General features: G+C 47.3%; 1 protein-coding gene across 1 annotated transcript; it reads right to left on the bottom strand.

Annotated features, from left to right (window-relative positions):
* Positions 1 to 3,332: 3,332 nt before the first annotated feature.
* gpr12 (G protein-coupled receptor 12) lies at positions 3,333 to 6,412 on the bottom strand. Its single transcript, XM_072476918.1, has 2 exons — positions 6,321 to 6,412; positions 3,333 to 6,065 (listed from the first exon to the last, which is right to left on the bottom strand). The coding sequence occupies exon 2, from the start codon at positions 6,040 to 6,042 to the stop codon at positions 5,059 to 5,061; it is 984 nt and encodes a 327-aa protein (XP_072333019.1). The 5' UTR covers positions 6,043 to 6,065; positions 6,321 to 6,412; the 3' UTR covers positions 3,333 to 5,058.
* Positions 6,413 to 11,714: the final 5,302 nt, after the last annotated feature.

Raw genomic sequence — 11,714 nt, 5'->3', positions numbered from 1 at the left:
CGGCAAGTTCAATAAAGCAGTGTTGAACCATCTACAGCGTTGGAAGCCTATTTTCAAATGATACTGCATCGGGTTGCAGTCCGTGTTAATCCAACACAGATAACACATCAGGGGGTTTGGGTCAGTGACGTGGCAGGGTTTCTTAGGTGAGAGAAAATTAGGTTCGCCTTAAGGGATTCATTGCAGGGGTTCGCTCGGATGTGGCAGCCGTTCATTGACTTCTTCATGGAGAATTGACCGTCAGCAGTAGGGGGGGGTGGGCAGGGGAGGCATGGAAGTGACGAATAAGGGCAGGGAATCTAATGCATGGGTAGTTAGGGTTTAGAGCTGGGGGAGTTGGGTATATTATTGTGGGGTTTTGCGTGTGTTGGATCTCTCTGTTGTTTAAAATGTTAAAATTATAAATGCCTCGATAAAATATTTTCTTAAAAAAAAGTGAATGGGCAAAATGTTGGCTAATGGAGTTTAATGTAGGCAAATGTCAGCACATTCATTCTGGATCTAAAAAAGATAAAACAGGGCATTTCCTAAATGGTACAATACTAGAAATGGGGGTGGAGGCACAAAATGATTTGGGAGGTCCAGGTATATAGATTATTAAAATGTCAAGAACAGGTATAGAAAATAATTTAAAAGCGAAAAGTATGCAAATGTTTATATCGAGAGGACTAGAGTACAGGAGGTAAAAGTTATGCTTCTGCTCGACAAAGCCCTGATTAGACCACATCTGTGTGGAATCCATGATGGAATCTGTAGTTTCAAAACTTACATTTTTTGAGAACACACTGTAATTAAAAAGGGAAACGGAGAAAGGAAACTGACTCTCCTAGTTCTAAGGAAACAAAGGCTAAAACTGAGATTTCAAACCAAAACTTTAGGGGAGGCAGAAGTCGGTTGAAACTATATAAAAAGGACGCAGAGCCATCAAAGCTCAGAGGATGATGACTCCAGTGGTGCAGGACAGGCAGACTGAAGAAGACAGGGGTCAGCTCCAGAAGCTGAAAATAGGCACCATTGCTGCAGCACCTGGGACCCTGGCTCTGTGAAGCAACAATGTTAACTTCTGTGCTATCGTGCCACCTCATTGTTGTATGAACATTTTGACGTGGTCATGAAGCAGACACTCACTTCTGATAGGATGACAAGAAATTAAAACTACATATGAACATTCCACACAAGAAAGTAAATTGACACTAAACAAGGAAGGGATATTAGATAAAAAATTTTACTAAATTAAATTTGGAAAATCTTGATCCAAATCCTATTGTGTACGGCTACACTGCACAGAACTGTCACTAATTTGGAATAATCTGAAATTAATTTGCCAGTTGATCTCAAAGAAACTACATAGCAGATCCAAAAAAATGTCACACTGCTGCAACCAAGGGTACTATTCAGCAACAAAAACAGAAAAGGCTGCATGGTAGCACAATGGTTAGCACTGTTGCTTCACAGCTCCACCATCCCAGGTTTGATTCCTGCTTGGGTCACTGTCTGTGCAGATTCTGCATGTTCTCCTTGTGTCTGCGTGGGTTTCCTCCCGCAAGTCCAGAAAGACATGCTTGTTAGGTGAATTGGACATTCTGAATTCTCCCTCTGTATACCCGAACAGACGCTGGAATGTGGCGACGAGGGGATTTTCACAGTAACTTCATTGCAGTGTTAATGTAAGCCTACCTGTGACAATAATAAAGATTATTATTATAAATACTGGGCAATGTTGGCTGGCCAAAGCTTTGACAAAGAGTCATCCAGAGTCGAAACGTTAGTTCGCTTCTCTCTCCACAGATGCTGTCAGCCCAGTTGAGATTTCCCGGTATTTTCTGTTTTTGTTTTAGATTCCAGCATCAACACTAATTTGCTTTTTATCTTAGTGTACTATTCAGCATTTGTGTTTAAGATATTTTATTCTTGGAGAATGGAGAAAGATGCTTTGTGGATCTATCTAAGCTCTACCTGCCTGTAAAGATTGCCTGAAAGGAATTGTGTTTTATACCCCACTACTAACATTGTCCCTCTTTATAAGCTCAAATTCAAAAAACAAAGATATGAAGAAAACTATGCGGACAATAAATTAATTGAAAATAATTTCATAGAATCCTTATAGTGCAGAATGAGGCCATTCAGCCCATTGGGTCTGCACCGACCCTTCAAGTGGGCTACTCATTTACATTCCCCTTTCCCTGCAACCCCATAACCTAACGTGCACATCCCTGGACACTAAGGGGCAATTAAACATGGCCAATCCACCTATTTTGGTGAAGAATAATACAGAAAGAGTATTCGGTAAAATTCAAAGTACTCACAGAAGCAAAGTTCACCTTCGAATAACTTTGTGATTTTTGTTCTCAGGCTGTGGCTGACAGTGGTAAAGCCACACTTTATTGTGTACATCTGGTTACTGAAAGGAGATGCATGACTGGAGCCACTCACCCCTGCCTTTCTTCTGTCCCTATGGGATTACACCTGACCTCCACTTGACACTTCTCTTTGCATATTTGTATTTGGATTTCACAATTTGGACAAATGCAGGGATAAACTCACTTCCTAATACTACATGACGCAGACACTGGAGTTCTATGTTTCTCAACTGTATGTCACACAGTGAATGCAACACAATTTTTTAAGAAATGACTTTATTTCATCACATTTTATGTCTACAAAATTAAGAACAATTTACAATGAAAATTACTTTTATCCAAATGATAAAAAGAAAAATGAAAGGAGAATCAGTGCCATTTCCTTTTCTATACAACATGATTGTGCCATTTTTGCTAAAATAAAGTGCATTTCACTATTAATATATTAAAAAACACATTTCCACATAACACCGTGCTCTTACATTTATTGTTCAATTGCATTTTGATAGCTACAAATAGACAATAGCTCACTTCTTCTCAGCCCTGACATTAGAACCCAGATCTTCATATCTCCAGATCATTGGAGACTGACCGGACATACCCCAAGGGTGTGCCATGGAAGTCCGAATGCATTGACTCTATAGGAACAATCTAGGAAGTCAGAACCTTTGATGGGCAATGTCCCCTGCTCCCCGGACCTTCCAAAAAAGTTTCCAACTGCAAGTTAGAGGTGGAGACTTCAGACAGTTCCGACTTACTTATCATACTTACCCTCGAAGAGTCAGACAAAAAACTCCAGGATAACTCCAACTGACAAGCCTGCCCTCTGACTGCCCCCTTAGTCCCCCAACACCCAACTCCCCCACTGAACCCCTAACTCCCTTGACTCAACCTGACTGGCCCCCACCATCTGACACTTCCCTGACCCCTTGACACCCCCTACTTACCTCCCTTACCCACTTACCTCACCCATTTTATCCCCTTACACCTTATCTCACCCACTCTACCCACTTACCTCACCCACCCTACCCCTCCTGCCTCACCCCTCTTTTCCCGTACACACTTGCCTACCCTACACAATTCATTTCCGAACACACTGAAAAGCAGTTTAAATGTCCTAAAGCATTTCAGCGTGTTAGTGAAACCAGAATATGGCAGCTGGTACCGTATAAAAGGGGTTGTGATTTCTGCATGGATTCCGGGGGGATGTCTCCGGGGCTTCCTGCGCTGACTTGAGTTCTGTTGGATCCACTATGGGAAGACTGGCTAGAAAAAGTGGAGGACGGTAAATCAATACTTTTTTGCCTGATCAGGATCAAAAATACGGGGGCCCGACCCTAATTGGAAGATTTGGGCCCTATAGATGTTAGGTGAGATTTAAGTCTTTTCTGTATTTACAAACTCTGTTTATAACCTTGCACTTACATTACTTACCATAAAAAGTAATTGTTGCTGCCAATTTTCAGTTGTTCAAGGATGGAAAAAACTATGATATAGGGATATAAATGATATGGATTGTGAAGTGCAATGACGCAGTACCTATATGTATGAGTGCATGAAAACATCACCACATGTGAAATAAAGTGCGACACAGTGACTTAATAACATTTATGTGGTTTAAAATAACATTTTTATCATGTTGTATATATTATGTGTGATCCTTTTAACTGAATGCAGATCATTTAATCATTTTTGCCATGGCTGTTGCCAGGAGAAATGTTAGTCATTGGTATCAAACCACAGTGCTAAGTGCGCAGGATTTTAACAACTATAATTGATTTGATTTAGTGAGAAGATGCATGAAGTCTATCACATGGAATACAGGTAACAGTAAAACGAATAAGGAGGCCAACTAGGATTCAGTGTCCTAGGGGGGAGAGAGTGCTTCTCTCCCCCCACAACACCCACAACAACTTGACAAATTCAGTTATTGGTTCTAACAGTAAATTTCTCAAAACTATAGCCAAAGGAATTGGAAAACAAAGTCAAACTCAGCCCATTTCATATCCCCGGTATTGTGTTATGCTGCTCACAAACTGAAACTATTCAGAGACTATGCCATACTTAGGATGTTCAAGCTTACTGATAATGGTATTTTGTCTTTCTAACCTCCATTCATTGAAAGTATAATACATCATCTTGACAATCGATTATATTTTAACACACTATCTTTCACACACAAACACCAAGGTGTTGAAAATCCTGGTGAATATATGCAGTGATTGCTTGCGGTATTGCTATATGTAAGGACAATCTAACATAAATTAAACCAGTTCATAGTTTAGAACTAATGGAGAGAACTGCCTCCAAGTAATTTAAAATTAATGATACCTGCCATAAAAAGGTAATATTTACACAGTAACCATCAGTAACAAAGAGATGTCAACCACAATAACCTTATGTTAATCTTCAGATTTGAAAGCTAAATATTGCATGGCAAATTACATTGGTAGAAAAGAAATGAACTGAGGGTACTGACCCCTGCCAGCACAATCTCTGTGTTAACACTGCTATCTGAGTTCAGAGAAATCATGCCAGCTGAGAAGACACTCCCCAGCCCCAGGGGAGCTACCTGAAGTTGCAAGAAGCATGGAAGTGAAATAAATTACGGTGCATCGACAGCGATGGGGAATTGCCTGAGAAACGTGTACTGTTCTTTTATTCTCCCCTCCTTTGAACTGGCCTCTCTAGCGATTCATCAAACGTCGCTAGGGGAGCGCGCTCGCAGTAAGATGTTGGCAGGGATACAGCCGCAGCAGATGAGCCAGAGCGCCTTCTGGATCTCCTGGTTTCGGAAAGCGTAGATGACAGGGTTAATGATGGAGTTGTAGGTGGCTGGCAGCAAGGTGGCGTAAGTGTAGATGGAGGGGTAGGTGTAGTCCGCTATCAAGCAGTAAACGGTGAAAGGCATCCAGCAGGCGGCAAAGGTGCCCAGTATGATGGCTAAGGTGGAGACCCCTTTCCTGGTGGTCACATAGTGGGACGTGGCCAGGAAGTGGTGCTGCAGGGCGATCTGGTGGGCGTGCCTCATCACAATCTTACAGATCTGGATGTAGAGCTGCAGCATCATCGCGAACATGAACAGGAAGGACACCGAGAGGACGGCCACGTTGTTTTTCGTCAGGGGCTTGATGACGCTACACGTGGACTCATCTCTCAAGCAGTTCCAGCCCAGGACGGGCAGAAAGCCCAGGCAGCTGGACACCCCCCACAGCACCACCAGCATGATGTAGGTGAAAGTGACCGTCCTCTCCGAGTTGTAGGTCAGGGCGTAGTACAGCGAGAGGTAGCGGTCGATGGTGATGGCCATCAGGCTGCAGATGGAGGCGGAGAAGGAGGCGACCACCAGCCCCACGGTGACCAGCCTGGCCGCCTCCGACTGCAGCAGGTAGGCGAAGGCGAAGTTGGCGATGAGCCCCACGCCGGCCAGCAGGTCAGCCAGGGCCAGGCTGCCGATCAGCACGAACATGGGAGCTCGGAGGCTGGGGCTGTGGAATATAGTCACCACCACCACGGCGTTCTCGCAGGAGATGACAGTGCCCGAGGTGCACAGGACGATATCCCAGGGATTCACGCTCCCCGCCAGGGGCACCACAGAGGAAACGGCTGCAGAGGTGTTCTCGCCAGACTGGGCCAGCCAGCGACCATATTCATAAGATGTATTTTGGGAAGCTCCGTTCATTATCTTCTCCTCCTGCCCTGACGCTGGCAAAGAGAACATTCTGGGTTACTGCAAACATTCAGCATCTCCATTAAATAAAACAAACCACTTTCTGTCAATAAAAGACTGGACATATCCTTCACACATTAGCATCTACACACATACATGCCTCGAGAATGACCTGTAACAAAATAGAGAACTACCACAAGCGGTTCACGGAATTGTGCCATCCACAAATGAAAACGATTGGAAATAAAACGTGCAGCTGACAATCAGGTTGAAAGCACTCGGCAGGTTACCTCGCCTCTGATGCAAATCCCACACGTGCTCCTTATTGCTGCACCATCTCTCCTTGTATTTGCTGTCTCTCCTGTCCTCAAAGTCTCACCCCCCCCCCCCCCCCCTCCCCACACCACCGCAGGACGAGAGCTCCCCGGTTATTAAAATACCGGCTCAAAGCCTTTGTGCGTGGCCAGATGTTGCTGCTGCTGCCGTCCCCTCCTCCCCGGTGCGGTACATCTCTGAATGAGCTCGCAGAAACGCCGCTGCATGTGTGAAGGGAAGCAGCTGAATCACTGCACCGACGTCACTCACAGTAACAAGATTCAAGCAGCCACCAGACAGACAGACAGTGCAATAATGTATTAAAGGCATCCCAGCGGGGAGCACTGCGCCCCTCGCCAGTGCTCCCTGCAATGACTCGCCCCATTTTCACATGATAAGATGGAGTGTGGAATAAGTCACTTGGAAACATTTCAAACCAGGCGGGATGGATGCAGCGGAATGAGGGATACCCTTAGTGCAGATTAAATGAATGGCGGAGCTGCTCTGCAGTCAATAATCACTCGGCTATTTCTTGCATTATTGCATGGGCAAAGTTTTATAAAATCATTTACACTGAGGACCAACTTGCCGGCTTGGGTCACTGTGCGGAGTCTACACGTTCTCCCCGTGTCTGCGTGGATTTCCTCCAGGTGCTCAGCAGAACAGGTGGGGGAGTGTGGCGACTAGGGGCTTTTCACAGTAACTTCATTGCAGTGTTAATGTAAGCCTACTTGTGACAATAATAAAGATTATTATATTGTCGTTCCTTCCCTGCCTTTGAGTCAAAATCCAGGAACTCCGTCCCTCACACGCAGCTCAAGAAGGCGGCTCACCCTCTCAATGGCAATTGGAGATGGGCAATAAATGCTGGCCTTGCCAGTGATGCCCACATCCCATGAATGAGTAAACTAACACATTCATTTATGGTCAGCAATGATGCAAGAATGGATGGACAAGTCTTAGCATTTGATTTCTATCTTGTTCAATGGATCCTGTTCTTCATCCCCACTAATAGATCAATAGCTAACCTATCAAAGTGTCAGCCAGTGGTCAGAACTCAACAAATAGATAAATACAACTTTCTAAATAACCCACCACACTGACAATAACACCGTTCAATCAAGAGCTGAAGAAATGGTACTTCAGTTAGTTCTTCTATCAAGCCACATGTCAAACAATAAGCTTAAATTATATAATAATCTTGTGACCTCTTCATGACGCATGAAGATGTAAATTTGACCACTGAAGTGATTATTTTTTAGCATATAATTTAAATTGCACACTTCAGGAAGATTATCCTTACAATGAAATTAACAGTAATTAATTAAACAATAATTGGGTAGCACAGTGGTTAGCACTGTTGCTTCACAGCACCAGGAACCCAGGTTCGATTCCCGGTTTGGGTCACTGTCTCTGCAGAGTCTGCACGTTCTCCCCGTGTCTGTGTACGCTTCCTCCGGGTGCTCCGGTTTCCTCCCACAAGTCCCAAAAGAAGTGCTGTTAGATGAATTGGACATTCTGAATTCTCCCTCAGGCACCGGAGTGTGGCGACTAGGTGATTTTCACAGTAACTTCATTGCAGTTAATATAAGCCTACTTGTGACACGAGTAAAGATTAAAGATACATTTCTGAATATAAAGTGTTAGGAAAACAAAAGTAGTTTTAAGGGATATATATTTATGTTGGTTAACATTTGAAGTGAGGATTTTCCGGTTCCCCAGCCATGTGTTTCTCGGCAGTGCCATTCACTGGTGGCAGGATTCTCTACTCATGCCACTTGTCAAGTGGATTTCCCATTGAAACCACCCCATGCTGCTGGAAACCCACAGGAGGGGGGGGGGGGGGGGGTGTGTTGCCGGCAGGAACAGAAAATCCCAATGGCCAGAGAATTCCGGCCAAGCTATACTTTTAAGTGGATTTAGTTTAATGTTTCTGTGTCCAAAAGGGCAGAATTTCTAGTTAGATTCATGCTAGACAAAGGTGTTTGTATGTGTGGGGGTTGGTTTCAATTTCAACTGTGATTCTCATAGTTTCGTAGAAATTACAGTGCAGAAGGAGGCCATTCGGCCCATCGAGTCTGCACCGGCCGTTGGAAAGAGCACCCTACCCAAGCCCACATCTCCACCCGATCTCCGTAACCAGTAACCCCACCCAACCTTTTTGGACACTAAGGGCAATTTAGCATGGCCAATCCACCTAACCTGCATATGTTCGGACTGTGGGAGGAAACCGGAGCACCCGGAGGAAACCCATGCAGACATGGGGAGAATGTGCAGACTCCACACAGGCAATGACCCAAGCCAGGAATCGCACCTGGGGCCCTGGAGCTGTGAAACAACTGTGCTAACCACTGTGCTACCGTGCTGCACTTTGTGTTTAGAGAGGTCTATTGTGTTTAGAGAGGTCCATGGCGTGAAGAGTAAATAAACCAGCAGTGGTTACTTAGCACATGGGGCCTTGTAAGGTAGAGAAGATTTTAAGCTTTAGTTTAGCTAAATTTGATTCCAGGTGGAGATAGATAGTGAGAGAGAAGGCAATTAATGGCCGCTTAATCAAGACCCGCGCCAGGCGCGATCTGCTTGCGATCTAACCGGTCCACCACTGTTGCCGAAATCAGGATCCCGCCGTAGCGTGGTGAGAAACCAATATTCACCACTTAAGGCCAATCTCCATACAATTATTTTTTAAAATAAATTTTAGAGTACCCATTTCATTTTTTCCAATTAAGGGGCAATTTACCGTTGGCCAATTCACCTACCCTGCACATCTTTGGGTTGTAGGTGCGAAATCCACACAAACACGGGGAGAATGTGCAAACTCCACATGGACAGTGACCCAGAGCCGGGATCGAACCTGGAACCTCGGCGCCATCCATACAATTAAAGGGAGAGACCTATCTAACAGCCTCCCCAGCAAGCGGTCATGCAGTCGCCGCTTAGTACTCCTTTTTAAAAACGTTAAGTTGCGGGGACCCGAGGAAGTGAGTAACCATCTTCAATCCCAGGCAATGAGCTGCCGCGGTGCTCAGAGGAGGTAGGGGAACCCCCCAAGGGGGCCAGCCTCAGTCAGGGTGGGCCACCATGGGGGGTTGCAGAGCAAGGGGGGGGTTGGCTACCCATGGCCTTATCTGGGGCGGGGGGAGGTGAGTGTCTCAGCGCACGCCATGCCACCCCCTGGATCATGTGTTCCCATTCCAGGGCAACCCTAGCCCCAGCCCACTGACCACCCATAACTCGCACTGACGGCAGAGGCTATTTGGGAATTGGCAATCGAAGTTAAGTGAGCACTTCACACATCCCAAGTGGATCCCCGTGGGTAGGCGTGCCATGTAGCATATGGGAGTTATTGCCCAGCATCCCAATCAGAACATACTGCCTGGACACTGTACATGAACACCGTTGGAGGGAACACATAGAACACAGCGGCCAACATCCGAACACCCAGGGGCTGGGCGTGTGCAACAGTCCAGGTAACGTTACATGCGGGTGTCTGGGGTACAGTGTGTGGTCTGGTGTGCAGGGGCCCCCACTGTGGCTGGGGGTGCGTGGGCAGGGCATGTCGGATGGCAGGGGATGTGGGGTGGGGTGGAGGTGGGGGGGGGACAATGGGGGAATGTGGGATCCCGGGGTAGAGGACGTCGCTGGTTGTCAGTCTATCACCCTCTCCCAATTCCTTACAGATATTACACACAATGAACAATATCTTTGACCTCGCAGAAACTGCCCTAGGGGTACTGCGGGCAGGCCAGATGCCAGAGAAGGTGCGGCAGCAGTGTCGCCAGGGACTGTAGGTGGTGGCTCATGTGCAGGCTCCGCCCAGCACCCTGAGGATCCGGCCGCCCATCAGGCCAGGAGGGGCCCAGAGGGGGAGGCTGGCGATGGCCCAGGTATACAGGTGTCGCTGGCCTTTCGTACAGATGACGGACAGAGTGTGCCGTAGGATGCTCCACCCCAACAAGGAGACAGTGCGGCACCTGTGCTATGTCCTTGTGGACTTGGCACTACATGGAGGAGGAGGATACCCGCTCCCCAGCCACCACAGCCCTGAATTTCAACACCTCAGGATCATTCCAGGGCTCGAGCGGGGACTTGTGCAGCATCTCACAAGCTACAGCCCACAAGTGCATCCGTGCAGTCACGGATGCTCTGTTTGCCTGGGCAGCAAACTATATGAACTTTGACATGGACCAGGCCCAACAAAATGCCTGAGTAGCAGGGTTCTCCATCATCGACAGGATGCCCCAGGTCCAGGGGCTAATAGATAACACACATGTTGCCTTGCGCTCACTGGGCTGTCTGGGAGTGCCCTACATAAACAGGAAGGGGTTCCATCTCTGAACGTCCAGCTTGTGTGCCACCACCACATGAAGACCACGCACATGTGTGCACATTTCCCAGGAAGTCTGCACAACAGCTACATCCTGGGCAGTCGGACATCCCCGGCCTCTTCGAGCACCACTCCAGGACGGCCGGTTGGCTCTTGGGGGATTAGGGGTGCCCACTGTGGACCTGGCTAATGAAGCCCGTACAGAGGCCGCTGACCGATGCAGAGACCTGATTCAATGAGGCTCATGTGGGCACCGGGGTGTCATTGAGCTGTGCATTGGACTCTTCAATAGACGATTCCGATGCCTCAACTGCTCTGGCACTCCAGTACACCCCCCCCCCCCCAGAGGGTCGCCTGTATGTGGTGGTCTTCTGTGTCCTCCACAACCCGGCACAGCAGTGGGGCGGCGTACTGAACATGGAGGAGAAGGAACATGTGGCCACCTCCGAGGAGGAGGACAAGAAGGCCCCGGACCAGTAGAGACGGAGGACAAGCCCAGGGAGGACCTGCCTGACCAGTATCATAGAATCATAGAATCCGTCCAGTGCAGAAGGAGGCCATTGTGCATTGACCCTTGAATAAAGCACCCTCCTCGGCTCACACGCACACCCTATTCCGGTAACCCAGTAACCCCACATCACCTTTCGGACACTAACGGGAAATTTTAGCATGGCTAATCCACCTAACCTGCATATCTTTGGACTGTGGGAGAAAATTGGAGCACCCGGAGGAAACCCATGCAGACACGGTTAGAATGTGCAAACTCCACACAAACACTGACCCAAGACTGGAATCAAACCTAACTCCCTGGGGCTGTGAGGCAGCAGTGCTAACCACAGTGCCACTGTGCTGCCCACCAGCTGGTGGATGGATGACAGGCAAAGGCGGCTAGTGTCTGGCAAGCCCGGAGTACCATGGAGGCCTCTTCCTCACCTCCTTCCTATAGGACGTGGCCTCGTCTGTCGTTTGCCCACATGCGACTAATAGACCTCCACCAGCAACTGGTTTGTGCTCTGGAGGGCTTCGGCAATGTCCACCTGAG

The sequence above is a fragment of the Scyliorhinus torazame genome, chromosome 15 (assembly GCF_047496885.1).
Source record: "Scyliorhinus torazame isolate Kashiwa2021f chromosome 15, sScyTor2.1, whole genome shotgun sequence".
Lineage (NCBI taxonomy): Eukaryota > Metazoa > Chordata > Chondrichthyes > Carcharhiniformes > Scyliorhinidae > Scyliorhinus > Scyliorhinus torazame.
Note: the sequence above shows the minus strand (reverse complement) of the source record. Positions and strands in the feature narration are given on the sequence as shown.